Source organism: Phascolarctos cinereus, unplaced genomic scaffold (assembly GCF_003287225.1).
Source record: "Phascolarctos cinereus isolate Bilbo 61053 unplaced genomic scaffold, phaCin_HiC Scaffold_4;HRSCAF=312, whole genome shotgun sequence".
In the NCBI taxonomy this organism is placed as follows: Eukaryota; Metazoa; Chordata; class Mammalia; order Diprotodontia; family Phascolarctidae; genus Phascolarctos; species Phascolarctos cinereus.
In genome coordinates this window covers 315,142,434-315,162,340 of record NW_027555847.1, presented here as the reverse complement: position 1 = coordinate 315,162,340, position 19,907 = coordinate 315,142,434, and the positions used below count along the sequence as shown (strand labels likewise).

At 39.8% G+C, this 19,907-nt stretch overlaps 1 protein-coding gene across 5 annotated transcripts in view; it reads right to left on the bottom strand.

Moving 5' to 3' along the window:
• ARHGEF28 (Rho guanine nucleotide exchange factor 28) overlaps positions 1-19,907 on the bottom strand; it is a 249,912-nt gene that overhangs the window by 32,624 nt on the left and 197,381 nt on the right. For 4 of the 5 annotated variants that reach the window (XM_020998382.2, XM_078153157.1, XM_020998385.2 and 1 more), the window contains 4 exons: positions 16,694-16,732; positions 16,533-16,580; positions 9,447-9,926; positions 5,812-6,112 (listed from right to left, as the gene is read on the bottom strand). In XM_020998382.2, the coding sequence (XP_020854041.1) occupies positions 5,812-6,112; positions 9,447-9,926; positions 16,533-16,580; positions 16,694-16,732 (868 nt within the window). The remainder of the gene's footprint in view (positions 1-5,811; positions 6,113-9,446; positions 9,927-16,532; positions 16,581-16,693; positions 16,733-19,907) is intronic. The other variant, XM_020998383.2, reaches the window with a different exon arrangement.

Here is a 19,907-nt window from a genome sequence, read left to right as displayed (position 1 = left end):
CTCAATCATCTCCAGCTGAATTGTATCCCCTCAGCCTGCCCTTAAACAAACCCAAACCCGGTTTTTTCTAGAGATGAAGCTCTAGAGCTATTATCTTAGTTGTTGTGTGGATTGGGGATGATGCAATGCCAACTAAGTTCTCATGGGACCCTTTAATCCTGGAGTAGGCTCCCACTTTAGTAGCTCATCTGAAACCAGATTGGATTCCAAGAGGAGGATGAATAGGCTCATTAAATTCTATTTCACTTCTGACTATGGCCCCATGCTGGATTTGCTTCCTGCACATCCACCCTCACCCCCCATCCTCCATGCACTGGGCTGCACTCAAGAAGACAGGGTGACTCCCAACCCAGTAGGCTTCTGCAGCCCTTTGCACACTCCAAAACTGGGTAATCAGGCAGCTGGCAATCAGCCGCTCTTGGCTCATTCAGCCTCACATGGTAAATGTCACGCTGCTCTTTACTAGGAGAGAACACACAGAAGGCCAAACTCAAGCCTTTATGCTTGTCCCTAAGAAAAATGAAAAACCAGTTCGTTAATCCTAAGCTTTTTTAAAAAAAATTGCCATTATAAAAGTAGGTTAACTAAAATAAGTTCTTATTCTTCTCAAATCATCAAGAAAAAGCATAGTCTAATTCCTAGAAGAAGAAAGGAACAAAGACTTCCTAATTTCCATTTCCTTTGAAATGCATGTCATGCTTCCGGAATGCTTATTAGCTATATCTAGGTAAAATTTTATTTCCCAAACAATACTGGGATAGTGTCTATAGTTTTTTGGTGAAATTAAACCATTCATAGGGTGATCATCTCAAAGAATAGAGATTCTAAGTGCCAATTAGAGTGCAGGGCAGCTAGGTGGTACAGTGGATTGATCGCAGGGCCTGGAGTCAGGAGGACCTGTGTTCAAATCCAGCTTCATGCACTAGCTGTGTAACCCTGGGCAAGTCACTTAACCCTGTTTGCCTCAGTTTCCTCTTCTGTCAAATGAGCTAGAGAAGGAAATGGCAAACCACTCCAGTATCTCTGCCAAGAAAAGTCAGGGAGAGTCACACACCACTGAAATGACATAACAAAAGCTGCCATTTTTTTTCTTACTCTACATTTCTAATTCCTTCAACCAATCCTCACATGGCATGTACTCAGCTACTCCGAGTGCTTTCCACTGTCCTTACGTCCTTCCTAAGCCATGGCAGCAGCCAGGATGGATCACAATTCTCCAACTGTGGTCTGACAACGGCAAGACACGGAAGAATTTTCATTTCTTCGTTCCTGAAAGCTGTGCTGTTGTTGTTATTCAGTCCTTTTGCAGTTGTGTCTGACTCTTAGTGACCCCATTTGGGGTTCTCTTGGCAAGATAATGGAGTGGTTTGCCATTTCCTTCTCCAGCTCATTTGACAGATGAGGAAACCGAGGCAAACAGGGTGAAGTCACTTGCCTAGGATCACACAGCTAGTAAGTGCTTAAGGACAGAGTTGAACGCGGGAAGATGAGTTTTCTGACTCCAGACCTGGCACTCTACCCTCTGAACTACCTACCTGCCCATTAAAGGAGGGCATACAAGTAGTATATCACCAATATCCATCCAAAGGTCACAAAAGGATGCAACACTAACCTTGTTCCAAATTCTAAAAACAAGAGCAAAAGATACAGCACTCACACATTCTATTAATAACTAAAGTAAATGAAGGTCCTGACAACTTTAAAGGGACTCTCTAGGATCAGAACAGAATTCATTAACACATTACAATTCCCAGAGGAACTAGATTGGCCAAATGAACTACAACCTAAATCTGGGTCAAATTTGCAACATCTGGGAATTATTTCCCTTTTGTTGGCCTTTAATGTTTTAGAAATTGTATGAAATTTGCAATTCCACTGATCTAAGCAGGTTAAGGACAGTGATTGCTAGAGCACCTAACAAGGGATTCCTAATCAATCAATCAACAAGCATTTTATTAAGTGGCTACTATGTGACTGACATAGTAGATGCTAGACCTGGAGTACAGAAGACTCATCTTCCTAAGTTCAAATCTGGCCTCAGACACTTACTAGCTGTGTGACCTTGGGCAAGTCACTGTTTGCCTCAGTTTCCTCATCTACAAAATGAGCTAGAGAAGTAAATGGCAAACCAAGAAAATCCCAGATGGGGTCACAAAGAGTCACACACAACTGAAACAACTGAATAACAAAATGTGACTGGCACTATGCCTGCTGGGTTCTAGGTATACAAACACAAAAATGAAAGTCTTCCCTTTCCTCAAAGAGCCTACAAGCCAGGCATTGTGGAACTTATGAACTAATAAACTTGTATTTACAACTTTGGATAAAACTCCCCTAATTTAATCGATCAAGATTAAATGCAGATTTAATAAAATGCCAGGAGTCACATTAAGTGAAAATTAAATGGGAAAGATTACAGGAAAGTCAGAGTAGTCACCAAAGGTCATTCTACTCACTAAAGGTCACTCTCCTCCCTGTTTCAAGGAACTGAAGAAAAGAGAGGCAGACTAATTGCCTTCTCATTCTGAATCTTTTCTTCTGCCACTTGGCTCTTTCCTCCTGTCCCTCATCTCTGTGAAACCCAAGAGAATACAAAAGTATTAGCTGCTCATCTCATGCTGCTTTATATCAAGTCCTGGAGGAAGAGTCTCTTCTAATGGCCTCGATGACCTGATCTGATTCTGTTCTATCTCTCTCCAGAGATTTCCCCCTTTTAATGTTCCTTTTTTTACATCATCCCTTTGTTGTTGTTATTGAATTATTTCAGTTGTGTCCAATTCTTCATGACCCTTGTTTGGGGTTTTCTTGGCAGAGATACTGGAGTGGTTTGCCATTTCCTTCTCTAGCCCATTTTATAGATGAAGACCTGAGGCAAACAGAGGTAAGTGCCTTGCCCAGGGTCACAGAGCTAGTAAATGTCTGATGCTAGATTTGAATTTAAGAAGATGAGTCTTCTTGACTCTAGGCCCAGCACTCCACATGCTGCACAACCTAACTGCCCATCATCCCTTAGCAACCCTTTTTTCCCTCAGCAGGAATCACAGATCATACTCAATGCAGCACAGAGGGTCATAAATCTTGGATTTAGAACTGGAAGGGATTTTAGAGACTATCTGTTCTAAGCCCTTCATTTTACAGAGGAGGAAACTGAGTCCTAGAAAGGTTAAGTAAATTGCTCCGGATCACATAGCTATAAATGTTAGAGCCAGGATTCTGACCTAGTATCTTATGATTTCAAATCTTAGCAAGTCTGTTTTTATGTTGTCCAACGACCAGTCTGTCACCTGGCTCCTGCTCAAAATTTTTCCAGTGTAATATATACTAGAAACAAAATCCATCAAACATAAGTGTATTTTCTCAGTCCTTCCTCTGCCTACAAACTGTCTTCTGCTTTCATAGGATGATGGGCTTTGTATATAATCACCCTATTTTTTTCCATAGTTCATTTCCTATCTGCTAGCAAGTACAATGCCAAAATATTTTAAAAGCTTTCCACTCTGAAACATGTTTTGACAAAGGAATTAAACCTAAACACAGCAACAAAAAAGCTGGGAAAAAAATATGGAGATTCAGATGGGGGAAAAAAGAGATAGGGGGAGAAACATTTGTTTAAATAAACTTTGAGTGTGGTTTAACTCAAACTGGGTCTTTATGAATTAAACTAAAGCCAGTGAGCATAACCACACTGACGAGAATATAAAACATGATAAAAAGCAAGCCAGCTAGTCATCATTACAACAAATGCATCCCAAACACTGAGCTAATACTTCTTCTCTCCCACACTGTCCCTCCACTCCAAATGTTCATGTGGACTATTTGCACCTGGCCTGTAGCGGGGCTTTCCGAGCTCATGCTGGTCTGATCAGCCACAGTCAGACACACTGTACATTGGCCCCTACAGGGATGTCAGTTTGGTCCTCTTTGACTACAAAGGGCATAATCAATCATTACAACAAAGCCACACGTACCAGCAAAGTCTTCCATCAAGTCTGTGGTTGTCCATGTCTCAGGAATGGGCATAGTTCTAGAAAAGCTACAAACTAAAATTTTACAGCCAAGTAGATCGAGTGTCTGCCCTTCATTCAACAAACGTTTATTTGGCATCTATAGTGTTCAAGGCGCTCTCGACCTCCATGGAACCTAAGGCAAAAATGTCAGAAATAGGGGGCAGCTAGGTGGTACTGTGGATAGAGCACGAGCCCTGGAGTCAGGAGGATCTGAGTTCAAATCCAGCCTCACACACTTGACACTTACTAGCTGTGTGACCCTGGGCAAGTCACTTAACCCCAATTGCTTTGCCCCCCTCAAAAAAAAAGAGTCACAAATTTGTCCTGAATGCTGAATACATAAATCACTTCCCACAAAAACTGCTTTCCTTCCCTTCTAAAAATGATAATTTCTAATATTATTTTCAAGACGGTTGTCTAATTTTTCTTAGAAACTGACAGGTTTGCAAAATAAAGTGACAGGGCTGACATAGCTATGAAGTTGTGCCTATGGCATGGATGGTGGTCAACCAGAGATTGCAAAAGCAACAGAATGTACAGGAGAAAATGGGTGTGTTGTTCTGAAATATCAGTATACAACTGTGCGTCTTATGTTTCTGGAGCATCTTGTGGTGGGTGATTTACTTCGCTCCCATTTGGCCAGCCGCTTGCTAATTCTGTAGCATGCCATCTGTTTTCTGCTAAAAGGTCTTCAAGTTCTTCTCATGACCTCCTCTGTATCCCACAGAACTCAATTTATAATAGCCACAGATCTGATTCATTTGAATTCATTTGTGAATTAAACTAAAGCCAGTGAGTATAATCACACTGACGAGAATATAAAACATGATAAAAAGCAAGCCAGCTAGTCATCATTACAACAAATGCATCCCAAACACTGAGCTAATACTTCTTCTCTTTTCATTTTTATTTGGCAAATGCTTTAATGGGGTTAGCAAATTGTGCTACTATGAGGCAAGTATGGAGACACAACACCTTTTATTTGTATTAGCATTTTCATTTCTGATGTTTAATAGCAGTAGAAACAATTTCACTATACAACAGGAAAATGCTTAGGATTGGCCCTACAACCACCATTTATCCAAATGCAACCTGTATCTCTTGACTTCTCTGAGAAATAATTACTCACAGTTAATAATAGTAGCTCATATTTATATAGCCTTTATGGTTTGCAAAGCATTCGCCTCACAACAATCTTGGGAGGTAGGGAGTCAAAATATTATTATCCCCATTTTATGGATGAGGACACAGATTCTGAGAGGTCAAGTGACTTGTTCAACTTGTAATTACTGGAGCTGGGACTTGACTAAAACTCTCTTGGCTCTGTACCCAATGCTTCTTCCATGAAAACATGCAGTAGGTTCCGGGGTAGGAGCTTAGGGAGGGAACACTCTACTAACAGATGCTTGGAATGGGGACAGGGGAGGATTTCCTTTAGCCTTTAGGCCTCCAAGTCTACCTTTTTTGTTAACTCGATTGTTTTGCTTCTCACCTCTTCAAATAAAGATATTCTAATCTGTCCATATAGTTAGACTTGATGTCATCACCAAAAATGTCTCCAGTAGATCCTGCCACAGATACCAGCTCAGACTCTACTGGTCTCTAAGTCACTGACCAATCATGACTCTTCCTTCTTCCAGTCCATTCCGGTCTCCCACCCCTAAACAAATGTACATTATACACACTTACCAATTTCCATCTGTTCATATTCTGGGACTAACTTCACTTTACCCTAGGGTGGAACCACTCAGAGAAACAACTTTTGGTCTGAATTATATAGGATATTTTTTAAAGGATTAATTACCGTTGTTACAACAATCCTTGTTGCTGCAGAGGAGAGAGGGTACCTGATGCCCAGGATCAGTAGCTCTCCACAGTTCATGAGTAACATCCGAGTGATAAGAAATGTCCATCTTGAGGTCTGTCTGGCTCTCACTAGTCCTTGGTAAATCAGAATTTGAGATATTTAAAGGGTAGACGATGTCTTGGTGCACTCCAGTTGAGTTTGATTTGTTGACAGTGTTGAGTGACATGTGTACTAAAGCTTCATTTACAAAGAATGAATTCTTATGGCAGAGGCTGTCCGATCGATTAAGACCTGTTACCTGTGCAAGAAATCACAAGGGAAAATATAACAGTTTCTCTAGTAGTTAACTCTCAGCATTGTTCACAAGACAGTTCTCAAGAACAGAATTTATTAAATTCGTTCCAATAAGAGGGAAGATCAAGAAGAGTACAATGACCCCTAATCTCCTCCCCCTCTCTTCTTTTCTCATGGACCTAGAAATAAATACATTAATTTGATTAGCATATTGTGTCCTGAAACAACAATCAGAAATGTGCTTTAAATTGTATTTCCATTATGTTTGGATCAAGGAATTAAAAAAAGAGTTCATTTTTTTTTTTGCCAAATAATAAAAAGAAAAATCTATCCAGGATTATAATAGCATTTATACATTATGGGTTTACCAGGAAGACACTTTATAGTTCAACTAGAAAGTAAAATTAAATGCAACAGAAACCATCTCTGATAAACTTAGATTAAACTTTGCAATTTAATGTGGGGACTGTGTCAAAAATGAGATTTGGTGTAAGAAAGTAAATTACAGAAAAATATTTCATTTTCCATGCATCCTTGGAGAAGAAAATGCAGTGGAAAGCTTCTAAGATATTCCTTACCACCACTAGCCATTTACATAGCAATTAAATAAATCTCCACTGTTGTTAGTTCAATTATTTTGTGTTTATAAATATCAAATTAGCAGAGAGAAGCATCTTCATAATCATGGAAAGCAGAGGTGTAAAACTTGCCTCTAGCAGGCCACAACATTCCCGAATGCAGCCTGAACCAGAATAAAGTGTAACTGGGAAATATTTAACAAAAGAAATAAAAATACCATAAAATATAATGTTAATATTTGATTTTTTTTAATCAATATGAGCCCAAAAGGATCCTTATGAATGATGAGTGGCCCTGCCTCTACTTGAGTTTAACACTACTGATAGAAAGGAAGCAACACTGAGAGACTGAGACATCTCATAAATGCAGTGATCAATGATAATTTCAGAACAATGATGATTTTCAATGCATGCATACCCCCTGCCTCTCAGCAGAGAAGCAGTGGAATATGGAAGCAGAATGAGACATACATTCTCAGACGTGGCCAACGTGCTGTTTTGTTTTGCTTAACTTTACTTATTTATTACAAGGGAGGGGAGTCACCTAGAATGACAGTGAGATAAAAAAGAACATTAATAAAATATTTTTAAAAGGAGGAAATTTTTAATAGAAATGATGAAATCCAATCTACTTTCTAAACAAGATCAGTTGTGATTATTAATTTTTGGTCCAGACCTGTTTGACTTTATTGGTACAGGGAGCTCCCATAATAGAAATTCCCTCCATTTATACAGATCAGCAACTCTTCTATAACTTAGAATCTTTGTTTCTGGAGCACTGCAAGATTAAGTGGACTATCCATCATCACATAGTCAGTGTGTGTGTGCGTGTGTGTCAGAGTCTGGATGCATACCCAAGTCTTCCTGGTGGCCAAGGTTGGCCTTCTACCCACTATACCACAGCTGCCCCCAACTAACTACCTAAGCTAACAAAACAGGACAAAACATGGCCTTATGGGTCTCTGAATGATCACATAAGAAGGTTCTTTAAATTACAAAATGCCAAGACCTTCACAAAGAAAAAATCCAGTATGGGATCATGGACCCCTTTGGAAATCTGGTGAAACCTATGGCCCCCTTCATGGAATAATGTTTTTAAATGCACAAAACAAAAAGCATGGGATTACAAAGGAAACAAATTATGTTTAAATACATTAGCAAAATATTTTTAGATGGCAATAGGTTCAGTATTTTTTAAATTAAATATTTAGAACTCTAGATCCTTTATTGCAGGAGGTCAACATGGTTCATTTATACTACACATTGCACGCATTGAGTCACAGTAGTAGTTAACTTTACCAAATATCACTTAGCTATATCAACTCATTAATCTTTCTGAGCACAGTACATAGGCTTCCAACCTTCATTTTTATAACTTAGTAGATTACTATGAAGCACCTGCCAAAAATTTGGTTGTGAATAGTTCCCTGCCATTTCGTTGTCATTCATGATGCATAAGTGGTTTCTTTTTGGCCTTGCTAGTTCCACATGCTGATATAACTGGTGCCATTAATATGCTGGAAAGTCTTAATTATTAGGGGGGAAGATCCCTACTCAACTTTCACCAAGAAAAATAATCCTTGTTGCTTAAGTGAGTTTTGTTGTCCATAGTTGTTCACTGTGGATTACTCCCAAAGAACAAATCAAAGAGTTTACATTGAAAGCCACGGATTCTGAAGGAAAGCTTGATTGTTTAAGGATCTTAATGAAAATGAGCACATTGAACTGTTTAACACTTAGCAAAATATTCTTTAAAAAAGTGTTCACAGACCTCAAGTTAGGGGCTCCTGGTCTAGAGGAGAGGTGGAGATGAACTACTTTAAATGCAACTGGGAAATTTTTAAGAAAAATGAATTGACATACAATAGAACATGGATAAAATGTTAATACGCAGTTTTCTAAGTCAATGTGTAGCTGTAGTGTCTCCTCTAACCCCCTTTCTATTTGAGTTTGACACCACTGGTTTAGAAGATAAAATATTTCTTTGTCAACCTGTTTTCCTTCCTACGGGCAAAAAATTCTAAAAAGGATCTAAAAAAATGTGAACCTTTCTGATTCCCATTTCTCATTGTCACAGAGAGGTATATAAAGATTTGTGAAGCTAAATACATTACATATAATTACATTTTACATGAATATAGCCATAGGTGCATATCTAGTTTTCATATCCATTTCTCTATCTTTATCCTCAAGAGGCAGCATGGCACAGTAGATAAAAAGCCAGCTTTAGAGACCTGGCTTCAAATCCTACCTCTGACACATCCTGTGTGACCATGAGAAAGTCACTTCTCAGTGCTCCAGGTTACCCAGTGCTTAGTTAGTTATGTAAGACTAGAAATTCCACAGCAGACATCCATCTGCATTAATAGGAACGGTTTCACATACCAGAAGCTCCCTACGTTGATGAAAGGACAGGTTTAATAAAATCATAGATGAGGGGGAAAGAGAAGGAAGGAGAGAAGAAGGTAGAAGGAGGGAGGAAAGGAGAGAGAGAGACAGAGAAAGTGAGATAGACAAAGAGAGAGATGTATTAGATCGATCTAGGAGTTATATGTGTAGTAGACATATAGATAGGTAGATAGATACAGACACATAAATGGATGGATATCTGGATAGATAGATGGCTGGATGGCTAGATTGATGGATAGTCCCTAAGACTTCTGATAGCTACAAATAAACTCAAACATGGCATATCTTGTGAATGGGACTAGAAGCCTCTCTGACTACCCCTCAGTGGGCACATGCCTCCCAAAGATGTACCTCACTATCTCCTGGAGAAAAGGCTGCAGGGAGACTGCTCTGCCGACTGTGCTTCCAGTGATGCAGGAGACTCTGCTGGATCCTGACCTTCTCCCTTTCCCTCTCCACCATCCTCTGGCCTTCTCTCAGCCTCTCCAGGTTTTGCTGATACTCTTGGAGCTGATGGTCCAGTTCCCCCCGACTCTGGCTGAGCAGCTCCTCCTGACTTTGACATTCCTTCTCACGCTCCTGCAGCCATTTTTCCTTTGCCTCCTGCTCCCGCTGCCTCTGGTCACATTTGCGGTACCAGCGCTGCTGCTCCTGCTGGAACTGATGCTGCAGCTTGTGGATGTTGGCCAGCTCCTCCCGCTGTTTCTCCAAGTGGTGGGACTTCTCTTGTTCCTGGAGCAGCCCACCCCGGAGAGACAGACCATGGGGCATTCTCTCCTGGAGAATTAGCTTGTGGAGCTCAATGTGACTGTCTTGTATGGTCAGGGCAGCCTGATTCAGGGGGAGAACAAAACCAAAAAGTGTCCCACATCATTAAAGCTCTGGATGCAGGCTACCCTCTCACTATGAATCAATCAGCAAGTATTTATTAAGCACCTACTATGTGCCAGGCACTGTGACTAGGCCCCAGGGATACAAACACCAAAAAGAAAATGAAACAATCCTTATTCTCAGGTTGCTTAAAAACACACAGAAACAGAATTCAGGGCCCTAACTTTGTACTGTCTCCTACTGTTCTTTCTGACTTTTCTTACTAAGTTCACTTTATCTAAGGCTCAGTCTCCTCTTAGATCAAGCTTCTTAACCTTCTTGGCATCACAAACCCCTTTGGCAATATGGTGAAGCCTATGGGCCCCTTCTTAAAATAATGTTTTTAAATGTATAAAATACATAGGATTACAAAGAAAACTAATTACATTGAAATATGGTTATCCAAACCTTTTTTTTTAAATCAAACTTGTAAACCCCAGGTTCAAAACTGCTACCTAGCCAATTTCTAAGATCCCTTTCAGTTCTATTTTATTAATCAATCAATCAACAGGCATTTATTAAGCCCAGAGAAGCAAGAGAGTTTAATATTTCAAGCTGACTCTTCAATTTCTTTTCTAAAAGTCTGGTTGGGGATTTTTATGGAGGAACATTAGCAGGAAAGCATCCCATATGTCAGAAATGTATTTTGCTATTGCTCCTTTGACCATATTTAAATAAATCTATCATGCAGGAATTGAGTACATGAAATTACAAGACTAAATGGTATAAACCTAGTTGTACTCTCCTCCTAAAACCCAAATGGAGTCTGTGTTTAGCTCTACTGGCTCCATAAGGGAGCCCTTTGGAAATCACCGATAAATAATATCTTGCTAAACTACAAGGACTCTTCTGAGACTAGGAGTTAGGACTACTTCCCATGGCTATGTTAATAGTCTCAGCTACTAAGCTTGCTGCTCTTACTCAGCACCATAGCTTAGAAGGCCATGCATAAAACATTGAGTGGCAATTACTTAATTGATTGCTTACAGGAGGCTGGGATGATTAAGGACAAATAGACAACTTACAAATCCACAGGACATTACTAACTAGATTTAAAAATCATTTTGTGTTACAGTATCTGACTATGAAAAGTTTGGCAGCATCCCCCCCCCAAAAATTTGCCAAGATTTTGAAGGATTTCACAGAACCAGAAAATCTCAGTGAATGCCCATGGCAGCATTTAATTTTAAAAGCTCCCATTTAAAAAGTGTGAAAGATTAGGGAAAGGATAAACCCAAAATGAATACATGCTGGGTCTATACATATATTTGTATCTGGATATGACATTATTGTTCTCTTGGGGAAAAATTCACATTTTTCTCCACACCTCTTGGAACATTTTTTTAAAACTGTCCACATAGCAGATACTAGGAATTTGGAGATTTGACTGAAAGAATCCCATGTGTGGGCAACTTTTTTTTTCATTTTGATAAAACTAAAGAACTTTTAGGTCATGTTTAAAACTAATACCACTCAACAGTTGCCTCTTATATGAATAGTAATTCATAATACAATAACTAGGAATGTTTGCACCTGGACTAGCAGGAAAGAGTGCCTTAGGTAGGGAAGGAAAGAGACCTTAGGAAACCTTCACTAGTGGAGAAAATTGGAAAGAGACCTCAGGAAACCAGTGTGTGAGAGGCAGAACAGGAGAGGCAGGGTGGAAAGAGAGAGGTGCTCATTCCTGGTACTCATCTGGTATCTTCCAATCCAATCCACCAAGCATTTATTAAGTGCCTACTAGGTGCCAAGCAATGTGGTATAGGTTTTGGGACTACAAAGACAAAACAAAACAGTCCCTGTCTTCAAGAAGCTTAAATTCTATTGAAAATGCAATATGTCAATAAATAAATAGCATATACATGATAATTTGAGGAAGAAATAAGCATTAATCACTAAGGGGGAGGAAGGTCAGAAAAGATGTGTCAGAAGTGTCACATGAGTTGGCCTTGAAGAAGACTAGAGATTCTAGAGGCAGAGAGGAAGAGGAGTGTTTTCCTATCATGGGGACAGCCTACACAAAAGCACGGAGAGAGGAGATGAAATGTTGGGTTCAGGGAACAGCAAGCTGGCCAATTTGGTCAGAACATAGAATAAGTAAAGGGGAGTTACGTGAAATAAGTTTGGAAAGGAAAGCTACAGCCAGTTCAGAAGAGCTTTAAATGCCAAGCTGACAAATTTGTATTTTGACATGGAGATATTAGGGAGTCCCTTGAAGGTTCTTGAAGTGATATGGTCAGACTTGTGCTTTAAGAAAATTATTTTGATATCGATATGAAGGATGAATTACAGAGAAGAGATAAGGGAAAGGTGGAAACCTGGTGTGGAGGCTGTTCCAACAGTCGAGGCCAGCGGTATCAAACTCACCCTACATTGCACATAGGGATCTTTGCTACTGGATATCGACTCAGAACACCACAAATTAACATTATCTATGTTCTACTGAATTTTTAAAATACTGTCCAATTACATTTTACCCTGCCTCTAGCAGTTGTCTGGGGTTTGACACCTCTGGGCTAGGAAACTCATGATAGTATTTGAACCAGGATCTTGACCATGTGAGTAGAGAGAAGGGTATGGTTGTGAGAAATGTTGTACTGGTTTAAAAAAAAAAACTGAGTCAATGAAGGAAAAAGAAAGAGTCAAGGGTGACTCCAAGATTAGAAGCCACAGTGGCTACAAAGCTAATGGTGTACTGAAGTGAAATAGAGAGGAAACATGGTTTTTCAATGGGGAAACTAATGCATTCTCCTTTGGACAAGTTGAGTTTGAGATGCCTAAGGATCATCGAGATAGAGATGAACATCATAAAGTTAGTGCAGGGGGATTGGCACTATGGAGAAAGACTAGGGCTTGACAGACAGATCTGGAAGTCATCTTCAAAAAGATGTTGATAAATCTATGACAGCTGATGAGATCAAGAAGAAACAAGGAACCAGGAGGAGAGAACCTTGGAGGATGCTCATCAAAGAAAACTGAGAAAGAGCCACTGGATAAGTCTGAAGAGAAGCAGCTGATAGAAAGATCATGGAAGCTAAGAAAAGAGGAAGAGGGGGTGGGCAACAGTGTCAAGAGCTTCTAAGAAGTCAAGAAGGATGAGACCTTAGAAAAGGCTACTGGATTTTACAGTGAAGAGATCCTTGATAACATCAGAGACAGCATTTTCAGTTGAGTGGTGGAGTTGGAAGTTAAATTACAGGGGATTAAGACATAAGTAGAAGAGGAAGGGGAGGCTAGGAATAAGGAGGTTTTTCCCTAAGAATCTTGGTTTCTAAGAAGTACACAGGGTGAAAACACATAGGATTGCTTATTCTCTCAGGCAGGGGGGAGGGGAGGGAGAGAGGGTGGTAGAATTCAAAATTCAAAACTTTGAAAAAAGTTTTAAAAAATTGTTTTAACATGTAATTGGGGGGAAATAAAATATAATTTTCTAAAGTGTCCCAAAAGTCTTAGTGCAGCCTTAAGCTACTGAAGCTTAAACAGTTTTAATAGATGAAAATCTTTCTCCTATATTGACTTTCCTAAACCAGGCACTTCATGCATGTGATCTAACTAGCAGGGAGTTGGCAAGAATAATCAATTAGAAAGCTATCATCTATAGGTTGTCCCAAAAGTCTTAGAGCAGCTTTAAGTTATTAGGGACACCCTGCAGATGATAGCTTCCTAATTAATTATTCTTTCTAACTCCATGCTAGTTAGGTCATTCATGGAGTACACGGTTTTGAATAGCCAACATTGGGGAATAGGGGAAAGGTCCAAGACCATTCTTCATCCACCCACTTCTTTTATATCCACTATCCCCATTCCCATTTAGAAGTAGGCATCATCCCAGGCCTTCTTCTCCTCCCTTTTCACACTGATGTAGGGTAAAACTTGGACACAGGAAGGGGGTAAAAAGATAGGGAACTTCCTTCAAGATGCAAAGTTTGAAGTTTATGAGATGGGGAGCTTACCTGACACCCCAACCCAATCTAGGCCAAGCAGACAAGGCCCAAGCCTGACTGGTCTTTCCACAGCATGTGTGTGTGTGTGTGTGTGTGTGTGTGTGTGTGTGTGTGTGTGTGTGTGTGTATGTGTGTGTGTGCACGTGCACATCTGTGCGTGAGCATATGTATGTGTGCACTTGCCTGTGTGTGTGCCTGCACATGCATGCATGTGTTGAGACAGGCATGAAGGTGGCGGAAAGAAATAGATGGAGGAAAGGACACTGACCCTCCTGAGGTGAAAGGCAGTGGGACATTATGGTAAAAGCACTCTGTGCCTACAAAACACTCTTTCTGCTACTGCTCTGCAGATGGCTAGTGTCTGGGGTGTTGATCCAAGGTCCTAGCGTGCTTTTATCTTTAAAGATTGGGTGCTATTTGCCTCTTTCCTAGTACAGGCTTGTGTGGGAAGTACCCATGAGTGTCAGTGCCATGAGAAGTAGCAATGACTGGTCAATTTTCTCAACCCTGGGCAAAAGGTTTGTAGGGGATGATGGCCCAAGAGCAGTAATTTGTGAGTCCTCCCTCTCCTCTTCCCCCAGTGCCCGAGTCTCTAATTCGGCACTATCTAAATTCAGTCCTGAGCAGCTAGGTGGAGCCTTTTTGTGAAAGGTGCTGGGCCTGGAGTAAGGAACACTCATCTTCCTGAGTTCAAATCTGGCCTCAGACACTTCCTGTGTGACCCTGGGCAAGTCACTTAACCCTGTTTACCTTAGTTTCCTCATCTGTAAAATGAACTGGAGAAGCCTATGGTGAACTACTTCAGTATCTTTGCCAAGAAAACCCCAAATGGGGTCACGAAGATTCAGACAAGACTGAAAAACAATATTAGCATGGCTTATGAATGGAATATGAGGATTAGATTCTTGTTCGGGATGGAGCTCATATTACAGATTTTAGAAAATTTCTGATGCTCTTCTCCTCTTCAACTTTTGCCTGGCTTCTCCTAGAAGTGATGAGCAGATTCCAAAATAGCAACAAAACAATTGATCTCTTTGTCATCTGATCCAATCTTTTTTTTTTTCCTATAAAACCCTTCATTTTTGAATTCCTACTGATCTTTTAAAGACCAACTCCAATGCTATTTCCTCCATGAGGTCTAGCCTGATGTCCTTGTCCTTAAAGAAGCTCTCCACCCCTGTCCTCCAGAGGCACTTTGTTTCACAACTCTCTAATGCTCTTGTTCCTTCAATGTCGTGTATTATATTTGTTATCTGTTGATGCTTTATCCTTCATTAGACTGTAAGTTCTATGGGGACAGTAACAGTTCCCCTAGTACTTAGGACAGATCTTGTGCAGCTTTGCCTACTTAAATCCAAGTTAACACATTACCTGTGAGGTCATTGGTCCTCTTCAAAAAGGACAAAAAACAATCCACACAGTGGACAATTAATGTTTGCTGGGTAAATAAAAGCAATAAATGAAACTCAGCTGAAAAATATGGAATGAGATCTCTGATTTCACTGGCATTCTCCCAATGAAGAAACTCCTATTACTAATTCAGATTGTCACCTTCTCTCTATATACATACATACATACATACATACACACATATATACACACACATATATATGTATATGTGTATATATATATGTACACATAAATATTATATATGTATATGTACGTATGTATATGTGTGTGTGTATGTGTGTGTGTGTATGTGTATATATATATATATATATATATATATATATATATATCCTTTACTGGGCCACTAAGAGTTGCCTGGGAAACTTTATTGAGAGGTTAAATGCTTTCCCCAGGATTACACAGTCAGAATGTTCAGAGGCAGGACTAGCACTCAGGCCTTCCTATCCATCACACCATGTTGTCTCTCAATGAGAGGGACTTATTTAGAAGCCCCGTCTTCAGAGTGGAGCAAAAGTTTTGAGAGGCCACCTGGACACGCATGTTGATCATATTTTCTACATGTCATTTCTATTTGGTATGCTATAAAAATTAGGTCAGTTGGCCTTAGCATACCCTCAAACCACACTTTGATTTTGAATAGCTTGTCAACACTGAACAAAAGGGAGTGTGGACCCAAAGCACTGGTCCATCAGGCAATGCCTGACTCCATCAAGAACTAGTGAACAGCAATATTTAATTATGTTCCTATATGAACGTCACCTTCTTTGTCTTAAGCCAAGTTGATAATTAGATGAAAGAAGAAAAGACAGAAGGGAAGACTGAGCAAATGACCTGGGCCTCTTCCTTGGTTTTGCCAAGGGCCAATCATCAAGTCTGACAAGTTTGTGTAGTCAAACGCCAACTTAAAAGTCCAAAGGCCAGATATGCAAAAGAACAAGAGCTTTCTGAAGACAGCATGAAGGGAGATGCTCCACTAACCTTACTAGGACTCCTTCCAAAGCATATTTAACAACATTTGAAAAGGGCAAACTGCTTTATGGATTTAGAACACAAGCCTAAGTAACTTCCATTTTTTAGATAAATTGTACCTTGAAGTTTGGGGGTTCTTTTCCTTTAGAAAAGCTCTAATTATTCAAGTTCAGGAATCATCAAATAAGGCAAATTACATGGAGAGAAACATTCACAAGTTCAAAACTACTAAAGGGATCATTACCTGGAGGCTATACAAGAGACGAGTTAGATTCTGGATGGCTTGTATAATCTGAAATATAAGATCAATAGTGTCAAGTTTTTAAAAGCTTAATATTAAATTTTAAAGTTCAATTTACCCAAGTAAAAGATGTAAATGATCTACTTGTGGTAGAGGAAGCTCACCTCTGCCTGTGATGAACCTGGAAAATCTATGTATTCAGCCTACAATGAATAAAAATATAAGATTTGTTGTTGTAAATGTAAGTAACTAGTACACCTTGGAAAAAGTCCACTATTCAATTTTAAAAGAATCTCTAGCTTCCCTTCCCCCCGCCAAAGAACAAAGAATTCATCTTTTCTCTTGAAAATAATTTGGAAGTTATCTTACACACCAAAAAATCATAGCAAACTCAATCACGATGCCAAAGGTTACCTGGTACAAAACCAAATGGAAATGCTTCTCTAGACTGCAACTCTGACTTTGGTATAACACAAGATTCATGCTGCCTTATGGCCTCTAAGGCTAGGCTGACCCTCAAGGTTTCTTGCAGGCCAGAATACCCTACAACTAAGGCTGAGTCTATGCAAAAGCAAGGTTAGGCAGGCATAAAAGAAGTACCAAGGGTCCCATTCTAATCTGACTCTATTCCTGAGCTTTTGGGGCTCAAAGAACTGATAGCAAAGGGAGAGTGAGAGGAGTGGCACTAGATGAGGGGTTACCCTGGGACAGTGATGCTTTACTGCTTACAGGTCTACATAGCTCCAGCACTTCCCAGGGCCTGGATGGAAACTTAATTCTCGAAAGCCCTGTGAAATGTCAGCAGCAGGAGGAGGAGAAGGCTATAGATCAGAATTCCTTTGAGCCTAAGCTTCTAAGACGACGATGTCATCTCTGAGATCTCAAGTAACTTTGGGATGACTCTAGAGCAGATGTAATTAACCTGTAATCTGTGGACACCCCAAGGGATCTCTGGAGAGATTTCAAGGAGTCTGTGCAGTTGGATGGGGGAAAAATACACACTTAATTTACAAACTTCTACCCTAAATTCAGCATTTCCTTATTTTGAGAAGTGGTCTGTCCATAAGCTTCACCAGACTGACAAAGGAGTCCATGGTACAAAACTGGTTAAGAACCCCTGTTCTAGAGGCTGTTAGATGTTGCTAGATGTCTACAGAGTGTGACTATCTGAGTATCTCTTAAATTCAGTCCATGATAACAGGCAAACCTTCAGACTATCCATTAGACTGAGAGCTTTTGGAGAGCAAAGACAGCAATTTATTTTTCTTTGTATCCCCAGCACTTAGAACAGTGTCTAGCTTGGAGTAGGCACTTAATAAATGTTTACTGACTGACTGACCTTGCATGTGCCCAATGACTCAATAATGAAGAGGCTGGCTACACTCTTAAGAAAGAGCCCATTGATGATGCTTTCCTCCTCTTCCTTTTCATTACAGTTCCTACCTGTCTCAGAACCACTTCACTACTGTTGTCTTGTCTGCTAGAAAGAAAACAAGGAGAATGACAGATGATGATGATCTGCTTGGCTATTCAACTACTTGCTAGCAACTGAAAAGATCTCAATTTCGGAGGTTTAAACTGGTGTCTGCAAAAAGCTGCTGGGTTATTTCTGAGCTCTGTGTGTGTGTGTGTGTGTGTGTGTGTGTGTGTGTGTTTAGTCTACTCATTTTTTCAATTTTATTTTCTTTTTATTTTGAAGTTAAGCATCAAGTAAAACCAACATTTCTACACACAATGTGGAACAGGAGAGAAGACTATATGAGAGAGGGAGAGGGAGAGAGAGAGAGACAGAGACAGAGAGAGAGAGAGAGAGACAGAGAGACAGAGAAAGAGATAGAGGGAGAGGGAGGGGGAGGAAGGGAAGGAGAGGGAGAGAAAGAGAGAGAGAGAGAGACAGAGAGAGACAGAGAGAGACAGAGAGACAGAGAGAGGGAGAAAAGAAAAAAGGAAAGGAGGAAGTGAAGGAAGGAAGAAAGGTTATTTCTGAACTCTATATATACATACATATACATATACAATATATGGAGAGAGAAAAAAGTTATTTCTGAACTATACATACACTTATATATGCAAACATACATATAGAGAGCAAAAGAGAAAAAGATTATTTCTGAAATATATATATGTGAAAACTATGTGAGTATGTTTATGTATACACACACATATGTATAGTTTTCCCTATTCCATTTTCTTTCCCTCCTCCATCATTACAAGAATTAAATAAAGAATTGGTTTACTGTATCAATTTGTTTTAATTAGACCTATAGATACCTGAGGCATGAGAAACAGAAAGGGATGTGTTATTGCTAGATAATTACCACTGGCTTCCCACAAGCTTTGAATGAGTCAGGCAAAACATTATTCCTTAGATGAAGAATCCTTTGCCCTGGAGACTCCTCTTTAATGAGGTTCGTCAGCCACCTTGTGGCAAATCTGGAGAGCTACAAGACTGATGGTGCATTCCATTCCCTATCTCAATTTCAGATTTAATTTTTTCAAAGCTTCGTAGAAATGCCAAAAAGCCACACATAGCTAACTAAAATAGTAAATTCCAAAGCAGAATATTCATGGTATTTCAAAGGCTAGATGACAAATGACCCCTCTATATGCCTCACTGCACTTATGGTAAGTAACAAGCTTCCCAAAATATTGCTCTGGGGGCAAAACTTCTGAAGGCTAGTTGACTCTCCGAGTAACGTGCAAACGTGATCCAACCTTCCTATCCACCTGCAAGCAAAGGGGAGAAGAGAAGGCAGAAACCAGTTCTCCACTGCAGAGAAAAACACTGCAGACCTATTGAACTCCTGAAACACAAAAGCCCTCAAAACTAAGAAGTCCTCACTGCAAAAGTTTAAGAAATAGGTGATGTTAGGAAGCTTAAAAATCAGAACCAGTAGAGTGGAAACACATGTATGTGGGGATATGTGGTCTAGGTAATTTATCCATATGCATCAAATATGAACACATGTTAATAAGTATATTCCTATTTTAGGTAAGGTAAAATTCTAGAGACTGAGCCAGGTTATGCTCAGATCTCAGGATCTGACTCAGGATCAGAAGACCTGGGTTCATATCCTGTTTGTGCTACTTACTACCTGTGTGACCTTGGATAAATCATGTTATGTCTCTGGGTTTCAGTTTCCTCGAAAATAAGATGGGGTAGGGAGAGAGGGTTGTATTAAAATCTAGTTCTTAGCTTTTTATCTTTTTGGCATCATGGACCTTTTTGGTGGCCTGGTGAAACCTGTGGACTTCTTTTCAGGATAATATCTTTGAACAGTTTAAGAAAATGCTAAATTTTAGTTAGAGATTAGTGAAAAGAAAAATATATAGATACAGATATTTTCCTAACCAAGTTCAGAAACATCCTGAAATCTA